General features: G+C 36.1%; 1 protein-coding gene across 2 annotated transcripts in view; it reads left to right on the forward strand.

Moving 5' to 3' along the window:
• srp68 (signal recognition particle 68) overlaps positions 1-17,950 on the forward strand; it is a 63,274-nt gene that overhangs the window by 16,113 nt on the left and 29,211 nt on the right. For both annotated transcript variants that reach the window (XM_019119078.2, XM_042758175.1), the window contains 3 exons: positions 13,335-13,444; positions 14,602-14,684; positions 14,919-15,059. In XM_019119078.2, coding sequence (XP_018974623.2) covers positions 13,335-13,444; positions 14,602-14,684; positions 14,919-15,059 — 334 coding nt within the window. The remainder of the gene's footprint in view (positions 1-13,334; positions 13,445-14,601; positions 14,685-14,918; positions 15,060-17,950) is intronic.

Raw genomic sequence — 17,950 nt, forward strand, 5'->3', positions numbered from 1 at the left:
GCTTTTTTGGTTGTTTGTTCATTAAGGGTGTAAAAATGCAAAAAGACAACAAAATATGTCAGGCTCAACTTCAAAACATTTATAAAGCTCACTGATGAAGACTTTCAAGCAGTCATTAATCTAAATCATTCAACCAAACAAACAAAAAAAAAAACCTTTATTTTAGATTAGTCATTATATTTTCAAATTTGCACTTCCCACTTAATATAAAAGTAATTTCAAAGCAAACAACACAAAATTTACTATATTCACTCACCTGGTAATGTGGTTATGTCCAATCAGATTGTCACAGTGTTCTTTGATAGGAAGACAATCCAGCTGTGATCCTGAGTACAAACAGAAATAGAAATTCATGTTAATATTAAAAATAAAATAAAATGCATGACACCGTAATGACAGTGAACATCTGAGATTTAAATGCTAAAATAAGCAGAATTTTCAGTAAACATCTGTAGACTACTGTATGAATTCAGTATACACAAATTCTTATCAAAGATAAAGTTAATCAGTCAAGAGCAGCGAGTGATATTTTTCTGTTTTGTGTTGATTAACATTAATGACAATACACTGATTTAATATACTTACAGACATTTTTTTTCTGTTACATTCACTTAGGACATAAACAACTGTTTATGTAAACCTGTCCTTGTGTGTATTCGACAGTTTAAAAGTGATTAGCCATGAAGATCTTAGTTCAGCATTCACGCTGTGCGCATGTGCAGAAACACTGTCAGGACAGCACGCAAGTAAAATCATTTGAAGGTTAAAACTGGAATGGCTATAAAACGCTTGTCTACCGATATATATGCCCAGAACTACCGCTACAATGCTAACATATGCAGTATGTTGTAACGGATGCACCAGAACTGCCACTGGTACAATGTCACTGTAGCACGATTACGATCAGAGGCAGACTGTGGAGAAATTTTATATCTTCACTATCTAATATCGCACCATCTGTTTGGGGTGTATCAGATGGTGAAATATAACTACTGTGGACCATCCTTTTTTTGCACAGTCCAAAGAATCTGCCACTCACCATTATTTAACATTCATCTCATAAAAGTAACTGTACAATGTGTATTTTGGTCACAAACAAGACTCAAGAGTGAACACACATGTTTAACAGTGCTCATTCGATATCTAGTAAAGTGCCAAATAAAAAAAAATCTGTAACTTGTATATTCAGGATATATGATAAAGAAAAGCTCTACTTGACAGTTACTTACCTTCACGTGGATGAGCAGTCCTCTTCTGAGATCTGGTTTTCTAAAATGGCCACAACTAATTGCGCGCAGTGTTGCCAACTAATTTTCAGGGGAAGTTGCTAAAGGAAGGTCGATTTGTTGGTATGGAAAGATGTTGTGATGTCATTGCAAGATGATGTCATTACGTAATCACGACACAAAATTGTCACTACATCAAATCTCAGCAAAAAAAAAAAAAAAATTTAGATTTGTTTCTAAAATAATATAAATTCATAACATAATTTTAAAATAGAAATAACTATTTTTAAACAACATTGAATTATTTTCCATTTTTGAATGATTACAATTCGTTTTTATTATCTAGTAAACTGGTAAAACTTCACATTCTAAACAATTCTAGTTTTAAGCAGTGTATTAGTAGTTAGTATGCTACAATCTAAGAAAAGTCTGTAAAAATAGGGCACAATCTACTATAGACCTATTCGGACGGGAGTAGTTTTGTAAACTACGTTTGAGTTTTGATTCTTACCACCTGACATCTGCGTTTTTCATGTACCAGTTCGGACGGGACAAACATCTCCTTGTTTATTACAGAGGTGGGAGGGTCTGTTCTGTACATCTGGCCGTCACAGAGATCATGCGCTTTGCATACATGCATTGCGTATAGTTATTTGGATTGATTACCATTAGTATAATCACACAAATACAATGGTGAAGATAAATGGCTAGTATAGCAAAACCATATTAAAGGGGTCATATGATGCGATTTGTTTTCCTTTCTCTTTGGAGTGTTCTGACTCGCAGTCTGTAAGTACATTTAAATATGTAAAGGATTTGCCACTGATGACTCAGACGCGAGTTTTAAGCAATGTAGAGCAGCAGTTCTCAATTACAATCCTCGCGCTCCCCTGATCTGCACATTTTGTATGTTTCTTTTCGCTTCAGACGTTTGTTCTGTTCGAACGTAAGTGCCCTGCGAAGTGGACATCACAGGATATTCGGCCATGATTCCAGTTCAAAGTGAACGTATATGTTCCATTCAAAATGCATTGAAGTGTGCAAGATGTGAATTTAAATTGTATTTATTTACAGAGGTATATGATGTCACACTTGCACTTGTGCAGCGCAAATCTGTGAATGAATGTTCTGAAGTGAGGTAAATTTCAACAGATTTCTACTGCTCAGGGAGTAGGTAGCAATGGACACTGTGTAGGGACCATATGTCAATGGGAACACAGTTCATGCACGGAGCTCATTTTTATAGTATAGTACTCTTTCAAGTTGCCACAGCTATTGCATGCTTTGCATGTGCTGCACTTTATTTGTAACATTTCGTTTTATTAGTTTTAGAATTTGAACAAAGAACAAGGAGAGACGTGCAAAATATGCAGAGTTGGGGGGTGCGAGGATTGGAATTGAGAACCACTGGTGTAGAGTAGAGCTTGTTGTTTGTCGTTTCTCCGATCACACATGCAGACATGGTTTTATGTTTACGTGGCACGATGCAATGCAATGCGTAAAAACACAGTATAAGTCATTATAATCCGTAATTATGTCACCACTGGATTTAACACATGGCTCTTTGTAATGGGTTTTATTGTTTTTGTCTTGTCTCGACGGTGTTCTGACCAGGACACGCATCACAGTATGGTAAGGGGCGCGTAACATTTCCGTCACACGCTTGAGGCATTCAGCCAATCACAAAGCGCTGGATGCTTTTTAGACTGATGATCTTTGTAAAAAAAAATGACACGTTTCAGAAAGGCAGGGCATAAAGCAGCTAATCAAGGTGTGACATTTCCGTCACACGCTTGAGGCATTCAGCCAATCACAAAGCGCTGGATGCTTTTCAGACTGATGATCTTTGTAAAAAAAAAAAGACACGTTTCAGAAAGGCAGGGCATAAAGGTGAAACAATAGTGTACAGTATGTGGAAAATAATGTGTTTTTTGAACCTTAAACCGCATAAACACATTTAAATACACCAAATAATGTTCTTTTTAGGAACATCATATGACCCCTTTAATTTGTGGTTACTTGAGTTTAACCATTTTTTTATTATTTGTAGTAAACCCATGTTAATTTTCATAAAGGTACATCTGTAATTAAAACATTATGTAACTGAGTGCAGAAATGAATGTGAGTAATCTTACCTGACGCTGATATTACAATAGCCAGTCTTAACAGTGTACGTGATCTGGCTCTTGATTTTTTTTTTTTTTTTTTTTTTTTTTTTTTTTTTTTTTTGTCGGGAAGCAAATATAGCAAATATGCGCATGGTAAGAGCATCTATGGTAATTCATGTTGGCCAAAACACAAGGAAACGCGTTGTGAAATAAAATATTGTGCGGCAACACAGACATTCGCATTCGGACGGGATTAGTTTTCTCAGAGGATCACGAAGTTTGTTGAAAAACAGTAGGTAATTTGCTCTGGAATTATTACAGAGGTTGTGTGAGAAAAACACAGAAGTGGCAGATTAGGATGGATTAGAATCACCAAGTATGTCTGTGAAACACAGATTTCTCTAAAACTAGTCCCATCCGAATAGGGCTTATGTTAGTTCACAGGTTTTTTACCTGCATTTTAAATTATGCATTATATTTTGTGTTTTCGGGTTACAACAGATACAGGATAACAGATAATGTCCTGGAAAATTACCTTTTTTTTTTTTTTTTTTTTTTTTTTTTTTTTTTTTTTTTTTTTTTTTTTTTTTTTTTTTTTCATTTTTCTAGATATTTTTCTTAGTGTACTAGCTAATCAACAATCACAGATACACAATACTGCAAGGTATATCATAAATTAACAATTATTAAATTATTATTATCAAATTGAACAATTGCAAATAGCAATAACCTTCATTCATGTGATGTGTGTACTGCTAGGCAACTTTGTTTCCTCTTTTTGTGAAATTTAGATGGAAAATGTGTGCCTTTTTATAGTTTGAGTCACTTATTAAAAGTTGCTAAAAGTAGCCAAATAAAATTTTAAAATAGCTAAATTTGTTGCTAGCAGGGTTCGTACAAGGTGCTCAAAGTGCTTGAAGTACTTCAATTTGACTTTTTCAAATTTATGTCCTGGAAAACCCTTGAAAACTGCCATATTTATGAAAAGGTACTTGAAAAGTACTTGAAGGTTAAAAAGGCAGTATATAAGAAATGAATATTAATTTTTGTATTTGATAAAAAATATATATATATAATTTTCTCCCAAAATTAACCATGCAACGCGTCTGATATAAATACAGAGCCGTCTCTCCTGGCTTTTAGCAGCGCACAAGATCTCGTGATATTACTCTAGTAATATTTACTGGAGGTGAAAAGCGATCTCACGATAGCAGTAAAAAGTAGATTTTGTGGTAAAACCTTTGATAATGCTTGCATTATATTTTTCGGTCTTTTATTGCATGTGCTGTTTGTTTAGGTTTCATTTGGGAAAGTGATAACGTCTGACGCACTTTGTGTTGCACTGTTATCATTTACAAGCATGGAGTGTCTCCATCTCAGCAGCTCGGTCAATACATCAACATATTTCTATTATGTGATTTGTTGGACTTCGCTATTTCAAAATAAAAGTTCAAATCCTCGCTCTGAGTGTCAGGCCAAATATTAAAATTACATGAAACGTGGAATCAAGCCGTAAAATGAAACACAACCAGGCTGTTGGCGCCCTTTGCAGGTATTTGTTATACATAATGTACTTAAGTTGGTTATATTCATATTATGTATAAGCATATATTACATTGTTTTTTAAAAGTGTTGTTCAATAAAACCATGCGATTACTTTATTTGAACCAATTATTATTGTTTCATCATTAGTTTAATATATATAAACGTAGTCAATATAAAGCCTGTTTTTCACTTAGGTCTATTTTTATTACTAAAAATATCATATTGCTCAATTCTTATATTACTTGATTACCAAGATTATCATTAGTTAGATTAGATTAGTTAAATGTTTCAAAATACAACTACATTGTTTAGCTTTTTTTGTGATTAAAAGACAAATATTTTGTCATTGAACGTTTCTTAAAAAGAGTTAAAGTACTGTCTCGTTCTAGTGAACCAAGTATCTGTATTTTCTCATCTCGTGAGCTAAGTGTATTGTCACGACCCTAGTGTCTATGAGCATGATATAGCTCATAACTTTCCAAGTGTTTGATAACGTTTTTACTCTTCAGATCAATTATATATTCATTTAAATAATCACTTTGAATAAGGAAAGTGTTAATTTTGCCATAGTATTCTTTCAAGTTGTCACAGCTTTATTTGTACCATTTTGTTTTATTAGTTTATTTAGAATTTGAGAGGTAATAACGATATTGAGATCTCTGGAAAAAGTAGTGCTTAAAGTCCCTTGAAAGTCCTGGAATTTAATTTAGCAGTTTCTGCATGAACCCTGTGCTAGGTGCTTTTGGAAGAAAAAGTTGCTAAATTTAGCAACAAAATTGCTAAGTTGGCAACACTGATTGCGCGTTTCGAAGTTAATCCAGTTCGTCACATGGTATCTGCTTGGGTCCTAAAAAATTGTTAATTTGACAAAAATTTTTATTGTTGACTTCACTCAACATTACTTGTTTCTTTATTAAAGTAAACCATAAACTCAGTATGTTATTTAACATTTGTAGCTTTAAATTAAGTAATGTGCAAAACTGATTTTTTTTAGTAAAGTAAAATGTGTTTATTTTAATGAGCCATATTTGCTGAGGGCAGACATCTGCTTGGGTCCTAAAGAATTGTTAATTTGACTAAAAAATTTTATTATTGTTGACTTTACTCAATTACTTGTAGTGTTTCTTTATTAATTAAAGTAAACCATAAACTCAATGTTGTGTAACATTTGTAGTTTTAAAAGTAATGTGCAAAATTGAATTTTTAAAGTAAAATCTGTTTATTTTAATGTATCATTTGCTGAGGGCAGGCATCATTTTTTACAGTGTAGTGTATTATATCTCTAGTTATCGATAGTTTGAGCCTTTTCTTCTAGCAGTTTTAAATTTCAGTTACTGTGCACATGAAGAACAATTCATAGTGCTCTCTATTCCAGTATCATTATACTGCATCTGTGCATCAGGTCTTAAAGGGACAGCAGCCTATAAATACGTGCTGCTGTCTGTCACTAATGTTAATCAAACCGTAAGACACAGCATTAACAAAAATTATTCTAAATTTAATTCATATAGTGAACATCATGCAGTGCTATTTTACACTTAATTATTATAATTCTGTATCTGAATACTACTGTCAGACCTTATTTTATTTGTAACTGTTATATTTTATTTATCTATGCTTGTAAATTGTTTGTTTTTTTGTTTTTTTAAACTGACTGTTCACTTTACTTATGTTTGAACTTTCTAGTTAGGCTAGTAGTTTTTGCTGTGGTATTGTATGTAATGGAAAGCAACATTATATTGATATGAAATAGTTTTTTCTTGCTGATCTGAGAAATGATCCGATCCATTACTCTAAATGATCCGAACCGATTTGAACCATATATACATAATGTCACAAGGTTTTATTACTGACATTTTTCTGTGGTTACAGTGAATGATTACATGAGGCGTTATACATTTTTTTGGTGATATAATTAGTGGAAAAGAGGATGAGATGATCCATTCATGTGTGCTCCACATTGCTGCTTGAACTTAGGTGGCTACATCTAACATGTCATAATAAACCGTGTCAAAACTAGGGCTGTGAATCACCAGCAAAGTCCCGATATGATAAATCTTACGATGCACTGTATTTCACCTCAGAAGAATTTATTAAAACGGCTGTTTATGAAACACTGCATACTATTGGACTGTTGCTAACTATTGGCAGAACAGGCAGTTGACCTCTGCATTATGAAGGGCCTCCATAACTGTACCACAGAACAATATAGGTAATGGCATATGTTTCATGTTTACATTAGCCGCGTTTCCACTGTCGGGCTTAAAGCGGGCGTGATAGTGCGTGCCAGGGCCAGTCGCGTTTCCACTGTCACTTCCGGGGCTTGATCGTGCCTCGTCGGGGCTTCCTCGAGGCCAACGGTCAGGGTTTTCTGGCCCGATGAAAACCTTAGGCCAAAGCGGGCCAGCTGGGGCTAGAGGAGTGGTTTTGAACAAAGGCAGAGTTTCTTCGCGTCTGGAGAGCGTCAGTGCCGTTCATTTCAGAAAGATAACAGCTATAACATCAACATTAAAAACTTTTTAAAAATGGCCCAAAAGTGCATTTTCGGTTTTCGGCCGAAAGACTTTTATCACCGAAAAAATACGGCCGAAATGTTGTGATGACGCAAACAGAAACCGCGACCTGCACGTGCACCTGCATAGCGCAGACCACGAGCTCCTCGCGACATTCACTTCAAACCAGTGGGTCTTATTCCTTTAATCGCAGCATTAAAGCGTCTCCTAAGCAAAGAGGTTGAGACGGACCACGGAGTGAAAACAAAAAAAAGTACACTCTTAAAGTCTGTCAGCACACGTTTGACAATGAGATCTATTGGGATCCTCTGCACTTAATCGCGACTGTACTTTATCCGCGTTATAAAGACCATTACTTGGATGCGAAAATAAAGCAGCGCGCACGAGAAATGATCCAGGCCGCAATGGATGCGGAGACGGAGCAGCGCCCAGCGCAGGAGAAGGAGATCAGAGCGCAGAAAAAAAGACAGAGATGAGGGCATGCACCGTCGTTGTCTGATATGTTCAGTGAAATCCTGCAAGAGAGTGCCTCAAATAATAATTATACGTAGGCTATTCTGTTCTTAGGCTACTATATATGTGACTATCAGATTGTAGCCATATTTCTGCTAGATATATTTTTTAATTTGATATAAATGTTTATTTATGCCCTGGCCCTATTTAAATACACTCTCTCAAATCTTTCTCAAATGTCAGGCAGATGACAAGCTCAACCGCTCAACAGGTAGATGGTTATCTGTCTGAAGTCCCCATAGAAGTGATAACCCTCTTGCCTACTGGAGCAGAAATGCACTTTCTTGTAGTAGTCCTACAGAGAAAAATTTCAAATGCACTTGACCTAAATGCACTTTGTTTTTATGAGAGAACATTTAATTTTAAAACCTTTCTGCAGGCCAGTACATTATATTTCAATGAACACATGAGTAGGGTCAAGTTAAACATTTTAGTTTGAATTAAATTTTTACTGTGCATTGTTGCAATGTGCTAAATAAATATTTGCATAATTTGTAATTGATTTATTCTTTGAAACTTTAATATTAATTTATGCAATTGCAATGCCTTGATTTTAGTAAAGTTAGTACACAGTTATAGCCATAAATGCAATGGTACTAATAATCGGCATAATTTCTTTCGGTGTTTCAGTTTTCGGTTTTCGGCCTTGGTTTCTTCTTACGGTTTTCGGTTTCGGCCAAGAATTTTAATTTCGGTGCATCCCTATAAAAGACTATGCACACTAAACATTAACGTTACCATAATAAATGGTAAATGCAACAACTTGGAGAAATTCAGCTTCTTATTCTCTATCACAATTGTGTATTTATTTTAATTAAAGTCAATTTGAATATTTAACATGCAAACAAAAGGCCGCTGTTATCATGTTCGTTTTGTGATCGCGCTATTTCCAGTGACTTATTTCTCATTAGTTTTCTGATAACTTCTCTTTGTTGGTGAAATGAATGGATTGCGTGACGTTGTTCCTGAGAGGCGTGTAAAGGGCGGGTTTTAGTGATGCGCAGCGGAGCTTCTGGCCCGACTGTGGAAACGCTGCGCTATTCTGGCCTCGTGCTACTGGCCCGAGGCTATTAGCCCCGCCCGGCCCATTTTAAGCCCTGGCTCGCACTGGCCCGACAGTGGAAATGCGGCTATTGTGCACTCCCCACCAGGTACAATATTCTGATTGTTTGCATCTTGTTTTTAAGCCCATAAATAATAATGTACTCGTTCTAATGATTTTTTTATTGTAATATACTCATTGTAATATATGAAAATAATTGTAACATTGCTAGTAGGTTATTATTGCAAAAATCAATACACTCTATGTTAAAAAAAATAGAAGAGTTCTTAACTAGTGTGCTGTCTTCACTGTAGGCTACCTTACGCACACACATTTAGTCACACAGATCACGCTGCATGCGCACATACATTCTTTTTAGCGCTCAGACAAACTTTTTAGCACTGCCCCGCAATTTTATCAATAAAATAGCTTAATCGCTGAAGAGCTACATTATCTTTCTCAACAAGGAGCTGGTAATATTACCATTTCTAAAGGGATTAAACCCACAGCTTCACTATTAATAGAGAAACATGGCAAATAGGGCTGCACGATATTGGGAAAAAATGACATTGCGATATTTTATTTTTCTGCGATATGAAATCTAATCAAATTTTTTCTTACGAACAAAAATGGGGTGAGCACACTTACATTCTCATTTTAAATGATTTAAACATCAGAGTATTATTTAAATAAGAGTAAATTATTTGTTTGTAACTTTAGGATATGGTTTGAATTGTTAACATATTAACTAACATGAACTTACCACGAGCAATAGTTTTGTTACTATATTTATTAATCTTTGTTTATCTTAGTTTATAAAAACACAGCTGTTCATTGTTTGGTAATGTTACTTCACAGTGCATTAACTATGTTAACAAATACTGTACAACGTTTGATTTCAACAATGAAGGCTATAACCTAAATGTTGAAATTAACAATGTTGTAGAAGTGCAGTTTAGTAATAGTAAATGTTAAATGTAGTTAAATAGTTTAATAAATAGAACATTATTGTAAAGTGTTACAGATTTTTTTTATACACCAATTCAGACGTCTCGTGATTTCAGTGTTGGACAGGTCAGTTGTTTAACCCCTTAACTGTCACCAAACATAAAATAAAACACTCATTAAAGTGCACTATCCAAACGTAAATTGTTGTATTTTATAAACACTTTGGAATATAGACGTTAGGTCTCTTTTTAAAGAAGAAAATAAGCAGATTTTTGCAAAAGTGGAATTTTTTCAAAAAATTAAAGTATCAAAAAGTTATAGAAGTTTAAATGTACTATAAATAAAATGCGCTATATTAATTTTATTTTATTTTATTTATTATAAATATTTTACATAACAGGTTTTACTCTAAAATTGGTATAAAATTAAAGCCTTGTGTCTAAATAAGTTATGTTCCAAATTTGAAGTTGATATGAAAAAAATTGAGGTTCCTGTGAGATTTTATTTAGGGCGTCATACCACAAACAGCCACTGGGAGCCATCAAAACTCCTTTGAATTTTGTTTAATTAATTTTTCCCTAGATTTCTCTGTCAATTTTACTTCAATACTCAAAATAACCACCAAATATGGAATCCTGAGACTCAGACCTTTCCAATGATATGTTTGTTGCCAAGATTATAAAAAGTTTTGATTCTAAAAGACCGTAATGCATTTTGTAATATGACACTTGACACTGCCCACTAAGGGGGAGGAGACCGCCATAAGATTTTAAAGTACCATTTCCATGGTAACGCAATGTCCGATTTCAAAATGGTTTTCACAGGATGAATCTTGGGCTTCTAAGCTTTCAAATGATATATAACTTATGATGATTACTAAAAGATTTTATAGAGAAAAAGGACAACAAAAAAAAGAGTGCCAAGCGTCCCACAGGTGGGACGGTGACAGTTAAGGGGTTAAACCATTCATTAAACTGAATCGGTTCAAAGGAGTCATTATTTCTAGAATCAGACGTGTACGGCACGCGTTGTGTAATTATCTCGGCAGTTTAGGATATCGCACAAGATTTGACAACACAGAAAACATTTCATCACTGGATAGTTTTTTTTTTTTGTTCCACACCATCGTGTCAATTGATTTTGATTAATATGCGTGAGGGAGAGAGAGCAAGACAGCGCTCGTGTTGTTTGAAGACGGTGAAGGTGAGCGCGCGCGCGGCTGGGGCTCTCTCGCTCTCTCTCTGCTTCTTATATGCGCCCTGTTAAACTGACAGGACTTAAAAACCCATGCAAATGATAAACTTTCACTCTGTGATGGTTAAGCTGTGCAATTAATCCGCAAATCACATTCGTCAAGGGAGCAGCTGGCCCCTACGGTTAATGAATAACGGATCAACTACGACAGCCTACATCGCACATCCTGCAATGTGACTATCGTGGATCCGTACATCGCGATATCGATGCTTAAATGATACATCGTGCAGCCCTAATGGCAAAGCGGTGGTAATTCATATATACACACCCCACCCTTTCCCCCTTTCTCCCATAAATGGACACTTGATAAATTACACTTTTCTGAGAATAGAATATTGAAGTGGAGATTGCTAAACTGCAAGATAGTGTTTTCAGAAAGCAAGTGCATTTGCACCCTCAATACCACGACTGAGGTGCCCTTGAGCAAGGCACCCAACCTCCAACTGCTCCCTGGGCGTCGCAGCATAAATGGCTGCCCACCGCTCCGGGTGTGTGTTCATGGTGTGTGTGTGTTCACTGCTGTGTGTGTGCACTTTGGATGGGTTAAAAGCAGAGCACGAATTCCGAGTATGGGTCACCTGAGCGGCAACCTCCCGCTCTCTCTCGTGAAGCCAATAAGGAAGTGACTAAAAACGCAAAAAATCCACAACCCTACAGAAGAAAAAAACAAAAGGGAGTCAGTCCCATAGACTCCCCATGTTAAAATGCCCAACTTTACAGCAGAAAAAACATGTTTACAGCCTGGTTCAAAATGATTTTGGTCTATATTGCTAATTTTGTCCTTCATGACAACTGTGAGCGGGGTGAATTTTTTTTAACTCATCCATTTAAATTATATTAAGCCTTAAAGTTCTGCATAATTAAGGGCGTGGCCACTTGAGTGACAGGTGGATTGCCGCTGCTGACAATTCCGTCGCGCTAGGTGGGCGTGGCTTCAGCAACCAGCTCCCGCCTTTTTGCCCATTTTCGATTTTCCGGGAGAGTCGCGCTGTGACGCGCTGCCAAGATGGCGACGGCCCGCTCTGCACACTTTGATCTTCAAAACCGCTATTGAGGAGTCTATGGGTGACATCACGGACACTACGTCCATATTTTTTTTACAGTCTATGGGGTCACCATACTTGGCTGTATGTCACGTCACTTTCACTTTATTCACAGTGGAGAGAGAGCGCATGCACATGGTTGCCAGGTTGACAAAAACAAATAAGACACTTCAGATATTTCTGTATTGCGCAAGTGGGAAGCTCTGTTTCGGAGTTTACGTCTCTTTATATCAAGCAACTCCGGTTGTGTTCCTCTGTGGCCAGATTAAACCTTGTTGTATCCTATATATTGTGCTCTATTCATTATTTTTTAGAAACCTTGCACTTTTCCTACTCCATTTTAAACTGTGTTCTTTTATCCAAATTAAGCGCATTCCACTGCAGCGCACGTGCCACCATATCGATACAGGGACCGCTGCATCGATACTCTTATCATCAAATCTCTGTGATGATACATCGTTGTATCGATGTATCGAACACAGCACTAGTCAAAACAACATTTATTTTGGAGTTGTACATGCTACATAATGCTTAGTGAAGCTTTGTTCACACATTAACAGAAAATGGCATAGATTATTAAAAAGTGATCATGAAATTTAAGAGTCAGTCAATATTATGTAATAAAATGATCGATTTAAATGATTTCGATTTAAAATCGAAAATTCAATATTGGCTGATATGGCTTGTCCATTTTGTGTGCATGAAATAGACTTGCTAATTAAGGAAGAGTGGCATTTTCAGTCATTTTTGAACATTTTCAGGAATTAAAGAAAAGTTATTTTGTGCCTCTCTGTGATGGTGTCACAAGGTGGTGCTCACTCACCGACAGCAAGCTTCTGGAGGGAAAGATGATAATACTACTAATAAGGTTAATTATTATTACTATTATTATTTCCAAGTTTGAATCATATTTCTATTCTGATAGACTGCCCTGTAAATAAAAAAAATAATATTTATTAATATTATTTTGGTTGAAAACTGCACGGAGACCTGTTCCTGATGCATGTGAAAACGGGATTACAAAGGTTTTCTCATTTCAAAGTTGGTGATATGCTGTAATGAAGGGGAATGCTTGGTGTATTTTTGTCCTGTAAATGATGTGTAAAGATTTTCTGTTGACTATATCTGTGGACTTTTTGCAGGACCATCTATGAGAAACTGGCAAGTGCTTTTACTGAGGAACAAGCAGTGCTTTATCATCAGAGAGTGGAAGAGATTTCACCTAACATCCGATACTGTGCATATAACATTGGTGAGAAACTGATACTGTTTAAGGCTAAGGTGGGCTATATATGCATGATTGGGAGACAGCATCACACTCAATATTGCAACTGTTGTGTCACCTTACAGTTAAAAGAGACCATTGTCTTTTTCACTGAGGCAACACAATGCTCAATAAGTTAGCTGTAAGGATGGATGTCCACCTTACAGTTAAAAGAACCAGTCGCCTTTTGTTTAGTTCAAGAGCATGCATGTAGACATGCTGGACAAGTTGTCGAATGTTATTTATACGTATTCAAATTGTGTTCCTGTATTTCAAACAGTAGAGTATACCACTAGCGATGTTGATTAGCTCTGTAGATCATAGAATCTGTTTTCAAGGAAGAACTGATAAAATGTGTAAAGTTAATATGAAAGGTTTTTGCATTTATTTATTGCCATTCCACACTAACGGTAATGTTGGCTAAGTTACCTGTTGTGCAGTGTTCTCACGTGCTCATTCTCATTCATTAATTCAATTATTTTACAATAACAGGGCCCTATGAACATAATGTTTTATGCTTTCATTTTATTACTGGAAAAATGTATTTATTTTATCTGGTTCTCAATTCCAGTCCCCCCACTCTGCACATTTTGTATGTCTCTCTTAGGCCGGGTATACACTGTGATTTTTGTCCAATTTTAAGCCGAGTTATAACTTGTTTTGAGTAGGGCCGAATTTCAGCTTTGTTGTGCATCTTTAGATGTGCAGTGTACAGGGGGTAACGAGAGGTGATTAGCCTCTTTTGTGCAGCTATTGGACTGTTGGATGAATTTCTGCCATTTCAGAAATTTTGGTCACCTCTCTTGAGGGTATCACACAGTTGAAGTAGAACTATGAACAGACTGCCCTAAACTTGGTGCTTTTTCCCTCACTGCCAATCAGGTGTGTTAAATAAAGAAGACATGCAAAATCTGCAGAGCTGGGGACTGGAATTGAGAACCACTGGTTTAATCAAATAAAAATTAAACAAACCCTTTAGTGAAGTGAAGACTGGCCTTAAAGCATCTTTGGAAACACTCACACGTGGAGTTCTCTCTCTGTTGTAACCTTCATGCTTGCATACCGAAACAAACACATACACTTTGACTACTTTGTACAAACCACAGCCATCTTGCTCATATATTCTATCTGTGTCCGTTCTCTAGGTGACCAGAATGCTATAAACGACCTCATGCAGATGAGACTGAGTGCAGGAGGAGGGGGAGGCATGATGGCTGAAAAATTGGAGGTCAGGGGTTTTGTCTTTTCAGCTCTGTCCCCCTTTAATAATCTAATATATTATGTAAACTCTTGCGTTTTTGAGGCGAAAATGCCATGCCAAACCATGTTTCTTATTAAAGGATTTTTTTTTTCTCAGAAAATCACAATTGGATTGATTTTTATCCTGTATTTTATAAAATTAGTAAGTTGCGTTAGCATGTTCACAATCTTTACAGTTGTGTTCTCTCTTTCTGTCTCTCAGGCGCTGATTACTCAGACAAGAGCTAAGCAGGCAGCTGTGATGAGTGAGGTTGAGTGGAGAGGTCGTACAGTGCCTGTCAAAATTGACAAAGCTAGAATCTTCCTGCTGGGTCTGGCAGACAATGAAGCTGCTATTATACAGGTCTATAAACTTACTCATTCCCAATTCCTTTTGTATTTGCATGTGGTACTGACAATGATAAAAGTGACTTTTGGCCTTCCTGTCGTTAAAAACGAGATATAATCAACTAAGATGTATTGGTTGACATCAGTTGTCTTTTATTAGTTAATACTCTATAAAACCTAAAAATAACACACATAAGTGGCCGGCAGCAGGTTCAAAGCAGATGGATCCATAATGACCACAAATGTCCATTAAGCAGAATGCAGAATAGATGCTGTGTAGGGCTAGGCGATATGAACAAAGAAATCATACCTCAGTATTTTTTGGCTGAAATGCGATATACGGTATATATCTCAGTATTTTCTACATTTTCTATTTGGATAAAAAATATTTACTTATTTAAACATCCTGTCCAATTAAACTTTGCCTTTAATATAAACGATGAAAACAAATATAGTGAAAGTATAGGCTATGCTATCCATTATGTGCAAAAAAAGGGGCTAAAATCACATTGCATTCTAGCTTTGTAACATTACAATCTAAAAACAAAAATAATGCTTTTTAAAGCAGAAGTTCAATTCAATTAAATTCAAGTTTATTTGTGTAGCGCTTTTTATGAACAAATCGTTGCAAAGCAAGTTTCTACAATATTTAGTAGTAGCTTATCAGTGGTGACTCAGTTTATGGACATATGGCAGAAATGTATGGAAAAATCAAAGATGTAATCAAACAGATGAAGAACACCATTAACAGCAATTATTATATGATGCAATCAAGCATATAGCAAAATTTGGTAGTTCTGTATGTTTCAGGGTTGGCATCATCTGAGGTGTTCTGAGGGGTTGGCATCATCTCTTCTCAGGTGTTCTGGATCCAGACTAAAGCTTGCAAAAACAGAAAAACAAATAGAGACATAATTAGCATAGCTGCTGTTGCAACCAAGTAAAATTAATTTGTTTAACCCAAGCTAAAGAATAATAATTTGGATTTGATCAGATGTAACTGCAGTCCAAGATTGAGATGCATTATTTAAGTGCTTGGCCAAAGAGATGTGTCTTTTAATCTAGATTTAAACAGAGAGTGTGTGTCTGAACCCCATACATTATCAGGAAGGCTATTCCAGAGTTTGGGAGCCAAATGTGAAAAAGCTCTACCTCCTTTAGTGGACTTTGCTATCCTAGGCACTACCAAAAGTCCAGAGTTTTGCAACCTTAGGGAGTGTGATGGATTGTAGCATGGTAGAAGACTAGTTAGGTACACAGGAGCTAAACCATTAAGGGCCTTGTAGGCAAGTAATAATATTTTGTAACTGATATTGAAATTAATAGGTAGCCAGTGCAGAGATCGTAAAATTGGGGTAATATGATCATATTTTCTTGACCTGTTAAGGACTTTAGCCGTGGCATTTTGGACTACCTGTAGCTTGTTTATTGAAGATGCAGGACAACCAGCTAGCAGTGCATTACAATAGTCCAGTCTAGAGGTCATGAATGCATGAACAAGCTTTTCTGCATCAGAAACAGGTAACATGTTTCGTAGCTTGGCAGTGCTTCTAAGATGGAAGAATGGTGTTTTTGTAACATGGGAAATAGAATTTTTAAATGACAAGTTGCTGTCTAATATAACATAGATTTTTGACAGTTTAACAGTACATCCATCTAGTTGCAAATTGTAATACAAGAGATTCTGTGTACTGTTTTTTGGTCCAATAAGTAATATTTTTGTCTTATCTGAATTTAATAGGAGAAAATTATTGGTCATTTTACATTTTTAACACACTCTGTTAGCTTAGATAATTTAGAAGTTTCATCTGGTCTCGTTGCGATTATATAGTTGAGTATCATCAGCATAACAGTGGAAACTAATCCCGTATTTTCTAATAATATTACCAAGGGGCAACATGTATTATTGAAAATAGCAGAGGAAGTTCAATTAACTAAACTAAAAATCAAAGTAAATAAATACAAGAGCAAAGATGAATTGCATTATATTTTGATTACCCCATTATTGCTATCTACTATCATAAAATACACTTAAGCCCTATTTGCACGGGCTTAGTATTATCTGGGGACCTTGTGTGATTTTGAAATTACCCCCCCACGTCTGAATTTCGTATGGTGCATTCACACGGGATAAGCGAAGCCTGTGATTTTACTGAAATTTACTGACTTATCTCTCGGATACATGGATGTCATGAGTTGGCGAGTCCCGTTCTATGGTCCGGTTAGATGGATTTAAAAAAAGAAACTAATATAGTCTCGTGCGCTGTGTCATTTACATTTCACCAAGTTAAAGTAATATCTCAAGCTTTATGCTTGATTTATTTGTAACACATTAACCTTTCTCTTTCTGCAAATTGTATGGTGTAGCAATATGACAGCACCCAAAATATATCAAACACTTCAACGCAGCTCCATTCTTTGTGAAAGATGGATAAAAGGACGCACAGGAAACAAAAACCTTGAAAAACGATATACGACCTGCCAAATGCTGGCCAAATCACAGAGATGTCCATCCGCACGGGACTAATATTATCACAGGACCTCGGTTTTCGGTGAAATATGGTAGGTCATTTGCTGGGGAATTTTTACTTTACAAATTACAGACATGCCCGATTCGCACGGGATTAAAATCACAGACAACCGCCGAAATTTTTACAAATGACTGAAGGTCACCAGGTGATACTAATCCCGTGCGAATAGGGCTTTACTTGTAGGTTTACAATTTTGCTTATGACACAATTATTGCGCTCCGTCTGTTTGGTGCGCATGCACATGGCCATGCTCATTCACTGAAGTATGTTAAGTTTGCAGAAGGCTCCTGACAGTAAAATGGAAATATTTTCATGACTTTCTAATGTTTACAGATGGAGAATATTCATGTGAAATGTAAGTTATGCACTGAAGTAA

The sequence above is a fragment of the Cyprinus carpio genome, chromosome A6 (assembly GCF_018340385.1).
Source record: "Cyprinus carpio isolate SPL01 chromosome A6, ASM1834038v1, whole genome shotgun sequence".
In the NCBI taxonomy this organism is placed as follows: Eukaryota; Metazoa; Chordata; class Actinopteri; order Cypriniformes; family Cyprinidae; genus Cyprinus; species Cyprinus carpio.